This window comes from Harpia harpyja, chromosome 16, assembly GCF_026419915.1.
Source record: "Harpia harpyja isolate bHarHar1 chromosome 16, bHarHar1 primary haplotype, whole genome shotgun sequence".
Lineage (NCBI taxonomy): Eukaryota > Metazoa > Chordata > Aves > Accipitriformes > Accipitridae > Harpia > Harpia harpyja.
The window spans coordinates 13392094-13407578 of NC_068955.1; the positions used below are offsets into that span (position 1 = coordinate 13392094).

Below are 15485 nucleotides of genomic sequence, written 5' to 3' on the forward strand. Positions count from 1 at the left end.
GCTTACTCCTTTCGGAGTCTGATAAAGCTAAAAGCTGCTGTTCTCAGCTGTGCTCTGAGAATTGCTACCCTGAGCAAGACTTCCTTAAGAAGTGGAAGGTGGAGAGGGAACACCTCAGGCTGGGTAACTTCTGGAGTATGGCAAGGAAGAAGGGATAGTTCCATTGGGGGGATTCAGCCATGTTCTCTTCTGTCTTCAGCTCTTCTGGAGGCTTGTGCCGAAAGAAGAAGTTTCTTGACTGGCATCACCAACATGCTGCCTATACGTGTTGCCACAGCAATGATGGTCCCCTATATGCTGCCCCTGGAGTCTGCAGTTTCCTTCACTGTCAGGTAGGCCTTCAGCTGGTTCCCTCAGTGGTGTTCTTCCCAGTGCAGTGAAGTGTTTGATGTAGCTGGTGGAGCATGAATGGACAGAGAGTAGGATCTTCTCTAACTCTGCAGTACCAGAGTTCCTGGGGAAAGAGTTCCTGCCACTTAACATACATATGAAAAAAAAAAAAAAAACCAAAACAAAACCCAAAAAACACAAAACCAAACCCAAAACCCAACTCAAAACTTTTCCTACCTTCATGTGTCATTTAGCTACAGCCAGTACTTCCAGCTTGAAGGAAGATGGCTGTGTGCTGGAACTCGCCCTAGAAAATGGTGATAAATTTTGGAGCCTGGAGAGAGACTTCTGAACTGGGAGTGCAGGGATGAAAGCAAGAAACCACACAAGAGGTGGTTCCCCTCTGGAGCGAGGGGTAGAGTAGTCCCAGCCATTTCCAGCTCTACACTTACACGGCTGGGAAGACAGGTCTGTCAGACTTGTTCTTAGTATGAAGTACTCTATGAAAAGTTTCTGGAAGGAGATAGCTTGTGATAGAAAGGCTTAGGGAAAAACACTTTCCAAATCTGAAAATGGATGAGAAGTATGGAAAGTGCAGACACAAAATGTAAAGATAAGTTCCTGGGCTGTTCTCGACCTTCACAGCTTCTCCCCCTTAATTCTGTGAATGGTAGTATAAAAGGCTTTTAATGCATTTGTCACCAAAAATAATGAGTAACCATTGATAGGAGGTAAAACTAGCATTCTTTTAATCCTATACTTTGTGTGGCCCAACTAATGGTTGTCACCTATCTCTTCCCAGGTTGCTGGAATGGCTCCCAGATATCCCTGAGGATATTAGATGGATGAGGGAGCAGATAACTGAAATCTGCAACTATCTTGTGAAGAAAGCCAAGAAGAAACTGGGCAGCCATCTTTCAGCCAGGTATGGCTGCTTTCCTCCACAGCACTGTTCTGGAGGAGCCCTCCATTTCCCCTTTCACCTTTGACTTCTACAGACTCTACTCCACTGGAGCAGAGCAAATAAGGCACAAATTGACCAGAAGGATTTACTGCCCAGCCTAAAATGCAAATCTGGTCCATGGTCTCTTGGCTTCCTTGGATAGACTCAGCACATGGTCTCCTTCCTTCTTTCCATTACAGGGCAGACCCTGTAATGAAGCTGTTACTACAGCAATAGGGCAGAAGATGTAGGTCTAATTAAAACAATATGCTAGCTTATTCCATCCATCTTCCCTGTAGAAGACAGAGGTGCTTGTCTGTCTGGCATTTGCTGCCCCAGGGTCCCCTAAAAGTTCCTTCCAAGAGGTATTTATGTTCAAGTGACCTTTTCTGCCTCGAGATCTAGGCCTGGTTTAGGGTGGGGAGGCACTAGGGTGGCCAGGAAACACCAGAGGGTTTCCAAATGAGACAGTGCTTTGGGTCTGTGTGCATGCCCGGGCTTCTGAACTGAACTCCCTGCAGTCGGCCATGGCTTGAGGCTGAGGCAAGACTGTATTGCTTGGATGAGGATAGGAAACTGTATTACAGTAGTAGGCAGAAGGTCCCAGCTGTGATTTGGATCCTAGTACAAGGGGGTGATTCTTACCCACGAGAGCTCATGGTCTGAATAATCAAGAAATGTGAGGGGGGAAGACAGGCACACACAGAGACTTCTGACTAAGGTCATGCAGTCAGTGGTAGAGCAAAATAGCTCTATGGTTCTGGAGCTCTGGTCTTGTGACCTGCTCAAGTCTTCCCATGTGCTGATTCTTTGCATGTGTTTGCCTTTCAGGCTTTACTATCACCTGGAGCTTGGAGGGCCCCAGAGCCTGCCCATTTCTTCTACATCGGCCTGTGGTGAAGCACTGCCTATGTGGATGAGAAGCAACCGTTCCCTCTCTGATGTCATGATGAAGTGGGAGGAGTACCAGCGCCAGCTCATGCTGGGCTTACTCTGCATCAATGTGGACATGCAGGCCTCTCTCTTCCCTCGGGAAGGGTTTCAGATAAAGCTTCCACCTCTAGACTGTGCGAAAGAGTGCCTGCCACTCTTCTGAGCCTGCTGCCGTGAGGGGATAAGGGTGGGTGGGAAGGGGAGTGGATGTAGGGTAGGACCAGTCTCATCTCTCAGCAGCGGGCTGCCCTGTGCTCCTGAATATGCTGCAAAGGGGATTTCCCTGGGATGGAGACTGGTGGAATTGACTGTAGCCATTTGTTGCCTGCTGGGCCAGGCAGGGGATCTCTGTGCTCAAAGACACACATGGGCTGATACCTTGCTCTAGACTTGTGTTGAGGCCTGGCCATTGCCCATGTCCAGGCTGATGCTGACCCAGCTGGGCTCTCCCAAATAATGCACTTTGAATTGCTGTTGGCTTTTTACCACCAAATAATCAGGACGTAGATGATGCTCTCACGTTCATACAGCTTTTAGCTTCCTTTGTTTTTTAGAGCATTAGTCTTGTTTTTTCTTAAATCATCTGATATCCCTTAGCTCTTTGTGCTACTGAAAGATGAAGTAGCCTCTTGCCAAACCAGTTTTTCTCATGGCTTCCAAATCTCCTCTTGACTTCATTCTTTGCTGAAGCCATGTCCTTTCCTCTGTCCCTTAACTGCATCCCCACTGGAAGCTGGAGCTGGCCCTGCTGCAGACTGCACTGGGACTGCAGAAATGTAGAAAAGTTATGTATTTATCCTGATTCATGTTGTCACGGTCTCTCCCTTTTTTATTTTTGTCCTCATGGCACTGCTGCAGCTTGAACTCTGAGTGTTAAGTAAGTCATTAAGCCTATTTAGAGAAGTAATTTAGACAGATTTTTTTTTTTCCAGGGAAACGTGGAATTTGAGGCCCCATTCCTGTCGGTGTGAATGGAATTAGTGTGGGGTTGCCCTGGAAAAGCTCAGCCTGACTATCTCGGGATCAGCTTAGCAGCTGAAGCAATGTGAAGTGCTTGTAGGAAGGTGAGATTGTGCAGGGCATGTTATTTTGAGTGGCTTGTGGTGGAGTGTCCCAGCAAGTGCTGGGGAAGTGGCTGCCTCTGACAGGGCTTGGGCTTTGTGCCTTAAGGGACTGTCCAACTGAAGGAAATTCCAAGTGGGTGATACAAAAGGGATCTCCTGCCAAACTCGGGCTTGGCTCTGTCTTTTGCTCAAAGACTTTGGATGTTGAGGCTTTGGAGTGAGAAGGATTTAGGCTTGTAGGTATACCAGCCTCACAGCTTGCCTGTCTCATGTTGTGGCTCACAGGTACACCTCTGCAGCTGGCAATAGCAGGAACATCAGAAGTGGAAGTGAAGTTAGGAGTGGTGGTGCACATGCAGCCCACGTGGAACTGGCTACGTTTGTCTTGTCCCTTAAAAGATCAGAGCTAGTGGGTTTGTAGCAGGGCAGGACTGTGCCTTGTAAGGTACTGCCTTGTCAGTGGTCTGGTTGTGACTTGCTGTGCAGAGGCATGAACTCTCTGTTCTTCACAGGGTGAGACATGGCTTCCTGCGGGAGTTGCATGTACTTAAGCTTAAGTCCTTGCACTATGACAGAAAACCAGCTCCTGGTATCTTTTTCTGCAGCGTGTCTAGCTGCATGAGGCATCTTCTACCTCTCCTAGTACAAACAGCATGCAACTGGCCAAAGCAAACATATGCTGTCTTTGCTGGGGAGCAGGACAGCTGCTGAAGCTGATTACATAGCCTATACATGGAATAGTGATTTATAATCGACTCTTTTGCACCTTTGATTTAGAAAGGGAAAATAACCCCAGAAGTTCTACTAGTAGCTGGAGAATGTAGTGAATCTGCTTGATTGCATCTGCATGAGCAGTGTAGGTGAGGTGGTGGGTGCTGCTTCCTACCAGTGCAATTGTGCACTGGGCATGGGTTTGAGTGTTTGTGGTGGAGACTGTGATAAGCATCAGGACTTTCCTGTGGTGGCTGTTGCAAGCTGGGAGGCAATAGACTGGGCAGCTGTGGTGCTAACTGACTGTTGGGGAGACACCAGTGCAAATACGAACTTGTGACTTAAGAGTATCACCTATGTAACACAAGGGCCTGCATAGCTTATGAAGCAGGCCTGCACTTAATGCAGTCAGATTTAGTCTTAAGCTTCACATAGTTAAGACAATTAGGGAACAGGGAAGTCACTACAGGAAGATAAAAAATAGGAGGATTCTGAAACCAGAATAGGAATATTGGATTATAAAACAAGTCAATCCTGTGATTGTCTAAAGCCTGCAGGAAAAGCTTACTGCTAGATGGATATAACTCTAATTGAAGTGAACCAGCAACAAGCTACTGTCAGGTAGTAGGAGCAGGATGAATTTAATGAAAATTGGAGTTGAGAAAAGGTGTTTATTTTCAGGTTTGGTGTGGGATTTCTTTTCTTCCACTGCTTTCGGCAACCTTCTTTGGGGCAGTGGCACGTGCACGGCTGCCTAGTTTGCCAAATGGGTCTCTCTTGTCCCTAATGCACACAGAGCAATTGGCAAGAATATATAGGTATTTAATGGCAAGAAGTGAAGGCATTTCATCCAGAAGCAAAACATCTTTGAGGGGCAAAGCTGGATAAGGAAAATCTTGTGCTTAGAAGCTGTAGCCCTTTTGACTCTGCCTTGTTTGTGTTAATATATGGGTGGAGAAAATGATGCAGCTGTTTCTTATCCCTTCTTCCTGGACTGTAAAACCACTGAGTGATTATGTAAACCACTAAACTACGAAACAAAATTCTCTTGGCAACAGAGTGCACTAAGAAATTGCAGCTTGGCACCCTTATCCCCTGTATCTCCTCTGTTCTCCTTTTGCATCAGAACTGACTGGGCTGGTGCCACTGTCTTCCAGTGCTCTGATCCAGAAGGCTTGCTGGTTCTGGTCCACGCATTTCAAGAGACTAAATGCTGTGCCTGATAAAAGGCCTGATAAAAGGCCTGAAAAAGAGTTTCATTCTGTGTTTCACCTCATCTGTCGTTTAGTTTATTATATTAACCTCTCAAAGAGAAGCTTTTGTACACTTATAACTGTAACCACAGACCAAAGCCTGGCTTTAAATATAAAGGTCTAACTCTTCAGGGAGGAAACTCCTCTTTTCCCTATGCTAATTTGCAGGGTATGAAGGGATACTGGGAAAGCACCACTCCGTATTAACCCTTTATTTGCCTGTGATTATTCCCCAAGTGATGCAATGGCTGTTGTGTGATAGCTTGTTGGCTTTATAGAGTTAAGCTCTGATGAAGAAACTGCAGATCTGTCAAAAACACCTCAAACTACCCTTCTCTTCCTTAAGAGAAGTTTCATGCATTTGCTTGAAATTCTTGCTGCTCATTTATCACACTGCAATGCATGAAGAAAGCAGGGAAGATCATCTTGCCCTCTGATGCAGAAAAAGGGCTGTGGCTGCTTTTGAAAATAGCTTTTTGTTATGCAGTGCTGCCTTATTTACATTAGACTCCACTTTGAAATCCCTGGAAACCTTGTGATAGGCTCTGGATTGGATATGGAGGGATTTATTGTGATAGTGCTAACTGGAGTTCTTCAAGCCTTTGTTCTATGTATACCTCATGGCATGCGTTATCTTCTGGGCAGCAGTTGCTGATTAATCTACACTTGTCAAGTTCATAGGAACAAGGTAATCATCTGTAGCAGTCAGTCCCTTCAGCAAAATGTGTGGCTGGGCAGCCCAGCGGGTAGTTGCCAGGGCCTTTCTGCTCTCCAGTACATGGTAGTTGAGAGGTCAGGTTCCTGGACCAAAAGTTCATCTTGCAGTCCATGTCCAACTGTCCTTGCACTCACTTGAACTCTGCAAGAGTCCCAACCCTTGCTGTTTCCACTGTTTCACATAAAGGGTCTGTGCATTCAGGAATCCACTTTTTTTTTCTCCTTCCTGTGATACTACTGCTGCTTTTAACAAGGGTTATGGTGAACTTCTTGTGCATCTAACCAGCCCCTAACCTGTACAGCACTGTAGAGTTGTTTTAGGTTGTGTGCAACAGTCTGTATCTATGGCATGCTCTGTAAGCCACAATTCGTGTGCTATGTTGGGTGTGGTTTGCTGCCTGCCATACTGTTAATACTGTTGCAAGCTGATTTTCAAGGGGTAGGAGAAAATACTTCACTTCTGACCACTATCTATAGGACCTAGGAATTGTTTTCTTGTGACTTCTTGGAGGGATGTGTACCTGCAACACTCAGATCAGAGAATAAAAGAGAATCTGCTGTCTGCCAGCACTGGTTTGTCCCTAGTACATATTGTGTATTCCCCAGTGGTTTTGTCCATTTTAAAAAATGAATCTAGTAATTCACTCTCTCCTCTGAGAGAAGAGCTCTTGCTTTCACCAAAGTGGTTGTGGGAGAAATACCTGAAACTCCTTGTGCGTGTTTCCCTTAGGGGTCCATTTCTGCTAAACTCATGCTAGATGTGGCGGGTGGCAGGGCTGAGCGTTGCCAAAGTCAGAGGGCCTTCCCAACAGTTTTCTCAAGCTTTGTTTCCGTCTTCCCCTTAAATCAATGAGAGAATGGACCACCTCACCTGGCTGCCACGTCAGCCAGTTCATTTGTGCCAAACATACCCTGTGCCTTTATGGTGGGTTCTGGCCTGCTTGCCCTCCATGTCCCTGCGGTGTCTGCCTTTCTGAATGTAGTGGTACTTGCTCCCCTTTCCTCTCCCTCCTTCCCCTTGCCTACTGGTGGGATGTCGCTCTGTTTGCAATCTGCAGGCAGGTTTGCTAGGACAGTCTCTAACTGCATCCGTCTCACTGTGTGGATCCGCATCAGTCCTCCTGCACAGGGAGGGGAAACCTCTAATTCCAAACAGATGGCTTAGAAATGTAACTTTGAAATAAATATCTCTTTCTTCTGGGATTTTCTCTTGCTCTTGAAAACAGCATCTAAAGCAGCTCTTTGAGCTAAATGTGTCCTGGGACTCCACTGCTGTCACTGAGTTTTAGAAGACCCTTAAGCACACAACGCGCATGGAGATCCTGTGGAAATTGCTGATGTTGGAGCAGCAACTAGACCAGCAACAGCCTACACAATTCATGTATTTACATGGCAATGTCACTAAGTAGTGTTCACAGTCACTTTAAAAGTTCAGTATTAAATTGTTAATGCTTTTTTTTCTCATGTTTCTTTTTTTCTAATGTTTTGCTGAAGAAAATGTAACTATTTATTTTAGCAGAAATATACCTTCTAATAAAAACTTTCTCAATATATTTACCTGGTTGTGTTAGGTTGCTTGCCTTGCCATTTAAAGGTTTATTAAATATTTTTTGAATGCACTGTATGATGTGGGTTTGTTTTGCTGGGCCCTATCCTGTTCAAAATCCTCTCAGGGTAAACATGCATCAGCATGCAACGCATGGGGTATTGATTGACCTGGAGGTGAAAAATGGTGCATTTTGGCCCAGTTCTGACTTCCTCAAGCCAAAATGCCCTGAATAATACTAGCCTCTGTTTTGTTGGAGCTTTTGGGTAGACCCTGGTTTCCAAGAGGAATTAAGCACCATCTTGTGGGAACTGCAGGTGCTTGGCACCTGTGAAAGAGTTAGGAAAAAGTTATTCTAAAATTTGAAACTTCTCCAATTCAGGTGCATCTCTTGGGGAAACTGACCCTTATCTCTCACGCCTGTTTCACCAGTTGGTGAAATAGATGATGCTGGCTGCTGTGTACCAGTCTGTTTCAGTCAGATACCGAGGTCTGCCCTGGTTAATCTCCAGCTGGGGCACGTGGAAGCTGACAGCCCTTGGACTCTGGGGTGCAAGCCTGCGGAGCCAGCCGTGCATAGCTCTTCTGGTATTGCTGGCTGGGCTGCGGAGCTGGGACCCCCAGGGACAGGGAAAATAACACCACATAGGTTGGGGTTTGTCACTGCAGGTGTCCAACAGGTGCTGCAGGGCTTGGGCTTCCCCCCCCCAGTCTTTTGACAGCAGTAAACTGTAGAAAGATACTTCTTTATGTGCTATCACAGGACGGGCACAAGTGCTGCGATTACTATTATAGCATGCAGCTGATAAAGCAAACTGCTTTTTCACCCCTAACGACAGCAAAAAAAAACCCAAACATCCCAACTCGGTGCCGTTAATCGCTGAGGCTGATTTCTCTTCCACAAATCAGCCTCGGCGCCGGGCGATGCCTGCGGCTTCGCCGGGGGAGCGGCTGCGAGCGGGGCCGGGTGCGCAAGCCCCAGCCTGCCTGTTTCGCGTCCTTTAGGGGATGTTTGGGGCCGGGGCGGGTGTTGCTGCTTGTCCCGGGGAACGGGGGGGGGGCGGCTGGCCCCGGGCGCCCCGCTCCCCGGCCCGGACGCCCGGCGGGTTTTCTCTCGCCCGCCCGCGGCCCCGCTCATTTCCGGGTCGGGGCCGCCTCCAGCGGTAACGGCGGCTCCGCTCGCCCGCGCCCTCGGCCAGGGCGGCCGCAGGTGCCCGCTCCGCTCCCCCCCCGCTTTGCCAGATCAGGTAAGCGGCGTGAGGGGCTCCCCGGGGCGGGCGGCGGCAGCAGCGGGGCGGGCAGGGCGGGCGGGCTGAGGGCGCGTTGTCCCTGGGGACGGGTCCCCTCACCGGGGCGGCTGCCCCCCCCGCCATTTTGTACGGCCGTTGGCGCTCGGGCAGGACCCCCTCAGGGGCCCGAGCCCGCGGCGGGGAGCCGGCGAGGACTCGGCAGGCGAGGTGTTGGGGAGCGGCTGCCCCAGCGAAGGGCCCCGGCCTCGTCGGCCTCCCCTGTCCCTCCCCTACGGCTGTGGGGAGAGCGGGGCGGAGGACTGGGGGGGCTCTGTGTGCTGCGGCGGTCCTTGCCTGTCCAGAGCAACGTACCTGCCTCATCCGCAGCTGCCGGTGGTCCCTTGCCAGCGAAGGACGGCTACGGAGACCCACGTTCCTGTGCAAAGCCGCCTTCTCTACCACACACCGCTCCCGAGGCGTAGCTGGGCCGTGGCCACGGGATGGGGAGTGCAGCCGTGGCCGGGTCTCGGCCGGGGAGCTGCCTTCCCGTCCACCTTCTCCCTTCCTCTGTTGCCCTGAAGTCTGCAGGCTCCTTTGAGGCGAGGTCCACGGGCTTTGGTCTTGTGTGCTGGACCTGAATGGAGATCTTTTATTTTCTCTTTTTTTTTTCTCTAGCATCCTCTGTTCAGGGAATGTTCTTTCTTGCCACAAACTAGGTGCAGATGACACTGCACAGTGAAGATGCCACAGGTCCATATGGCAGCTGCATTAGTGCTGCTTCTCCTTCTCTTTGGAAGGAGAATACCAGAGCTTTCCCTCTCCTAAGACTGCAGCGTCTTTAACATCCCGTGCACATGGGATGCACTTCAGTGAACTTGTGTGTTGAACCTCAGGTCCTTCCTGTAGGACTTCCTGAAAACAGCCAAGGGGAAAAGAGGCCAGTGATCGCCAGCCTCAGACACAGGGAGATGACTGTGCTCAGGAATATCCTGAGGAGGCAGGATGATCCAAACACAGCTTGCTTGTTTAGATGTGACCCGTTGAGTCCTTGCTTATTCTGATGGAGATGATGGCTGTTGTGCATCAAGGGGCTCTCAGAAAACCGGTAACTTCTTGCCTTGCCTTACCCAGGTTCAGGGGCAATTGCATCTTATTTTTCATGTTCTTGAGCTATATTTATTTCTGAGGATCACATAAGCAGGTATATACAGATGAATATATATATACATCTCCTGAGGGCTACAGAAATGGCTTTTCTAGATCAAACAGATAATCAATCTAGTCTGTCCTTTCACTGGCCAATTCAGGTGGTCCAGAGGAGGTTCTGAGAAACTGCAATGGGCTGGAATCCTCTCTTTGCCAGGGCATCCTCCGCACGGAGACTGATGCGGCATAAAATTTTTGGATCCTTCATAAGATGGTATAAAATCTCTCCAAAGATACCCTACTGGGCAAACAATGTTGTTCTCATTTTCCAGAGCATCACTTTTCTCTTGGTCTCTAAGCTGGGTAGAATAAACTGTCTGACTGGAAAGTCTGCTTGGCTGTTTTGTCCATCAAATAGGAAAATTTCTCCCCCCACCCCAGTTTGATGCATCTAATGAATCAAGACCCTACCATCTACTGATCTGAAGATTGTGTTGCAAAGGAGGACTGTCTTTAGCAGCACGCAGATAGGCTGGGGGTCTGCTGTTACTTGTGACTTTGCCAGGCAGCCTCAGAGAATAAACTAATGGGATGAGGACGATTGGCAGTAACATGAATCGTATGGGCACAGCTCCATGCACAATGTTCTTCATGGTCAGAGAGCTTTGCAGATATTGATCCTTATGTACAATAAACTAGGTTTGGTTTCCATAGTATAGCCCATATGTTACTTGCTGTCTAAATCTTTTTGATTTGATAAGGCTGCTCTGGGACCAAATCCTCCCACCTCTCCTTGGAGCTTATCTTGGATTTAAAGAGTGACAAGAAACTTCAGCTGTAGCAAATGTGTCATCTTCCACTGAGCAGAGCAGCATCTTCCCTGTTCCTGCCAGATGCCTTTGCTTGCTGTCCATATAAAGTCTGAGGTGGAGATACTTGGTTTACTTTGAACGCCTGAATCTTGAATGATCCCTTTTGTTGTTGCATCAAAAGAGCAGAACTGCAACAATTAGTAAGGCTTTCTGTCCTTTGTCACTGTGTATCCTTTGAGGTATGGATAGCCCAGCAGCTTGAAAGGGAGATGCTGTTAATGTTCTGATTACCCCTCTTAATATTTTTCTAGCAGTGTTCTCTTCTTCCCATCCTGCATCCTAAAGCTTTAATTTCTTGGCTGATGCCAAGAAGGATTTCCCTATGCATGGGCCTAACTGCACATTTTGCTAAGCAAACCTGACCTCTGCAGCTGTGCAAGGAGCACTGGGGTGGATCCACTAAGTATTCCCTGTGTGCTTCTGCTGTGGTAAGGTGCGCAATGTGCTCTTCTCAGGCCATATGTTCAAAAGTCTTGCCAGCCCTAGGCTTTTAAAAACCATCAGCCAGAGTTAAAAAAAAAAGAAAAAAAAAGGTGCCATGGGATGACATAAGTTGGGGTTTTTTGGTTTTTTGGTTTTTTTTGTTTTTTAAATGAGGTTCTTAATTTGCTTTTGCATGCTGATTTCTGATTGTCTTGGAGATTTCTGCATGTCTGTATGAGCTGCCAGGAAAGCTTGAATCTTGGTATTACAGTTGCCTGCAGGACCTAGGGCCCTCAAGTGGAATAACAAATATTGTGAGCTTTGCGAGGAAACGATGCCAAACCTCAGGTTAATAGCTGTTGTGGGTTGTGCGTAGATTGTGGTACTGTGAACTTTCAAATGAAGTCTGGAGCCATGGTGGGTTTTCCCATGCATCGTTTGGGTTGGAGTAACATACATGACTGGGAAGCCCTGTGGACTTTTTAAGCAGGTGTTTTTCTCTTAACCATGTGTCACAAAGCACTAAAGCAGGAACAAACACTCTCTTGTGCTCTTAGAGGCTGTGACTTTAATCATAGGTTTGTTTTGGAGGAAATAGGGTATGGTACAATGCCCTGGAAGGGTATAGTGCTCTCATCTGGTTGACATAACTGGAGGAAAATCTGTCAAGTAATGGGATTGAGGGCAAAGAGGCTTGTAACATCCCTGCTTTCTATCTAGTGAAGTGTCTGATTGCAGTTAATTTAGCAGAGATGTCATCTGAAGGAGGAGCTGTTGTCCCTGCTTCTGTAGGTTTAATCTCTGTGCTGGTACAAGACTTTGTATCACTTCTCTGCACCAGTTAATGGCCCCATCTGTGTGGAAGGGACTGCCTGGTTCAGAAGGATGTTTGAGGATTACATACACCTGAAAGCCCTGTGGGAAGGTTTGTGTTGTTCTGAGGATGGCAGGAGACCTCTAAAAATGTGACTGGGAGCCATGAACCTCCTGACATCTGCTGTGGTGGTCCAGCGCTGTCTGGGCATGGGGCTGGCCCGAGCTTGTGATGCTGGTAAGATCCCAGCAGATGCAAAGATGTCACTGTTCACTGCAGATGATATGTCATGGGCTGAGGCAACCTGTGTTTTTGAAGAGGAGAGTATGAATAAGGGGAGAGCTCTGAAGACCTCTACTACGGCTTTTTGAAAGAATTAGCCTTGAGCACATGTGCTGGATGAAGGCTAATGCAGTGAAAGCTTGAAAAATGTCAAGTCCATATGTTGTAGCTGTGCAATCAAGGTAGCAGTATCTAGCTGTTTATTGCTTCCTATCTCAGGCTCTTCAAAAGAATAACAGGCAGGATATCTGCAGACCTTTGGAGGAGTAGGACTGGTAGCTGTGGTGTTAAAAATAAAATTGCGGAATGTCTAAATATGTCATTTAGGCTATGGAAAGCAAACCTTTGGGGAAAAATGCAGCTATGTCTGGGCATAGCTAGGTGAGTCCAGCCTCTGGAAAAGGAGGGTTAGAAGCAGACCGCAGTCTAGCTCTAAGCCTTCGGCTGGGCGTAGTGGGAGCTTGAGAGAGGTGCAGGTGCGGGAAGGCACATTTAACACATTATACAGGAAAACTTGGTGGCCTTCACTGTTATAGTAGCTGAATACCTCTCCCTCTCATTCAGCAAAACATCTCTGAGTAAGAGCAGTGCTTTTATCTGCCTCAGTTTCCCCTCTGTAAAATGAAGAGGAGGAAACCAAGCTCATCTCCAGCTGGGAATTTAAGCTGTAGGTGACCTGTAGGTTGACAGCATGATGGATGTTGAAGTCTTCTCTCCGGACAAATGGTCTGACTCCCTGTAAAATAAAATTGATTGGCTTATCTATTGGCAAGGACTAGTGTGGCTGTACTATGTCTAGGGAAGGTGAGCTGTATGCCTGTGCTAGCAGCAGGTGAAAGTGAGATGAGATGTATAAATATTGCTGAGCCTTATTTTCCCCATAACTCTTGCTTGTGGACTAAATGCCCAGTTTTTTGTGGGGTGGGACAGGCAGGCCAGCAGAGCCATCCTGCTCTGGTGTGAATCGCTGCAGGCTGAAGCTCCTGGCCTCTGCCCAGCTCCCCTCCTTGGCAGGTGCAGAGCTGCTGAGCTTTGCCCAAGAAGGAAGATCAGCGTCATCATTGCTTAGATAAGATAAAACGTGACCAAATCCCTGTTACCCTTGGCAGGTGTGGCTAGATGCTGGCTGGGATTTGTGCAGCTCTGAGGAACAGCCAGGCATTGCAGCTGTGGGGAGGTTTGCAAAGCCTCTTTAAAATGTGGAGACTTGATGCTGGAGCCCAAAAGGGAAGGTGGGTGCACCTCAAGGGACAGTAACAGCAAGGGTCTGAGGGGTGTGAGTGAAGGAACAGCCATCCAGTAACCCTGTGGGCAGAAGGACTTCTGCTGTGTGTCCCTGTGCCTATGTCCTGCTGTGGACTGGGGTTGGTGTTGTTCCATGAGCAGCTCCATCAGCTCGGTGTCCTCTGAGCAGGGCTGTGTGGGTGTGCTGGTGTCTAGCAGGGCTGAGGACCTCTTCAGCAGCAGTGCTGCCAGAACCTGTCTCTTCAGCTATAAGGTTTTTGAAGTTCAAAGATGTCTGTTGTCCTGAAATGTGCCCTTCCATCTGAGATCACGGGAACTAGGAAAAGAATTCAGATTTATTGGAGGGAAAAAGGACACAAGTGGGTGTCCCCCCAAATGTACACGTTTCTTCCATTGCACGCTTTGCTCCTGTGCTTGAGAGCTGCCTTTGCTCTTCTTTACTCTCTTTGCCTCTTAAAGGAGTTTGCAAGATCTCTGCTCTATCTTTCCTTTCTCCCAGACATATAGCCAGAGAAGTAATCCTCTGCTCCAGTACAGATGCAAAACCCCCTTTGATTTAATGCATTTCCTATGGCACAAAAAGAGTCTTGCTTCCCATGCAAATCTGGTTGCTTAGTCAAACCTGCTAAATGCAAATGGACCACTTGTAACTGTTACTTCTGGGAAGAGTGGTGTGGCCTTTATGTAAAGCACGAAGATAAGACTTCAGGAGCTCAGAGAGCAGAGCAATACGCAGATTTGTGCTGGAGAGAGGTCAGCATGGCTGTAGTTCATTCACAACCTGTTTCCAGACTTGTGAGGTGGATACTAGGCAGGGGGATATTTCAAGCTGTCAGTATCAAAGAAATGAGCATTTATAGAAATGGATTAACATTTACTAGTTATGGGTGGGTGGGGGTTGGTCAGTTATTCTCTCCCCTCTCTCCTTACCACCTCCCTGCTGCATCCATGTGCAGAATTGGCACCGACTGTGATTTGGTGACTCAACCTGTTCTGACGCCTGGATCCCTTTCCTCTATTCAGGTTGGACAAATAATGTTCAGTCTGTAACCATGCTTGAGAGCTGTTGCTATTGCCCTAGATATGGGGAGCTGTAATGATGCTTAGATTGGCTTAATCCAATTTGATCTGAAAATCCACTTCTCTGAACAATAAATGTTGCATGTGGGGGGTGGTATTCAACTGTCTTTACTAAATCAAAAACCTTTTTGGCATCGGTGGAGGAAGCCCTTTTCTTTTCAACGTGTACCACTAAATGCACAGGATGTGCAGTATGGTTGAATTAGCATTACTATGGGAACTGTAACTTTCTGTGTTTCCTGACCTTTATCCATGTAACACTAAGTATTCATTAATGTGGCTCCAAAATGCTACTTATTTTTTTGTGTTTGATAAGCTTTTTTGTTCTGGTCAATACTAAGAGAAGCTTTGTAAAGGACCCCAGGAGGAGATTAGAGACAGGACAGGCTGCGAGGGAGCAGTTTGCTCCCTTTTTTGTGCTGTTCTAGCAGCATCCCAGCTGAGACCATGGTTCAGTGTTAAGCATCGCCTCTGCAGCAACAGTAAACAAAATGGTGAGTAAACTCTCCTGCTCAGAGGCAGGTACCTCACTTAGTATGGGTTTGTTTGGGGTTTTTTTGCCTCAGCTACACTGCTAGAGCCTGCCCTAAAGGATGTGTGGTCCTGGGGCTGAGGCAAAGCTGAGCCTGTGAGGAGTGGATCATCCTGGTCTGAGAGGAGCAGAGTTGCCCTCTGGCAGCACAGAGCCCTCCCAGACAGCTCAGGGGACCTCCTGCCCCTGTAAAACCTGTATTAATGACAAATGTGATGGTTTGTAGTAATCTTCATGTCCATTTTTTAGTCTGGGTTTTGAAATAACCATCTTAAAATACATGGGGAAGGGCTTGCCTTTACCTTCGCTTTCTGCATGTCCCATCACTTGCTGCTGGGAGGATGGGGCTGTTTGGAACTCCTCTG

At 47.7% G+C, this 15485-nt stretch overlaps 1 protein-coding gene across 1 annotated transcript in view; it reads left to right on the forward strand.

Moving 5' to 3' along the window:
• Window positions 1-4728, forward strand: part of PNPLA2 (patatin like phospholipase domain containing 2) — a 36683-nt gene extending 31955 nt beyond the window's left edge. Inside the window, exons 7-9 of the mRNA XM_052811754.1 lie at window positions 200-332; window positions 1133-1255; window positions 2105-4728. Of these exons, the coding sequence (XP_052667714.1) occupies window positions 200-332; window positions 1133-1255; window positions 2105-2369 (521 nt within the window). The 3' untranslated portion in view covers window positions 2370-4728. The remainder of the gene's footprint in view (window positions 1-199; window positions 333-1132; window positions 1256-2104) is intronic.
• Window positions 4729-15485: the final 10757 nt, after the last annotated feature.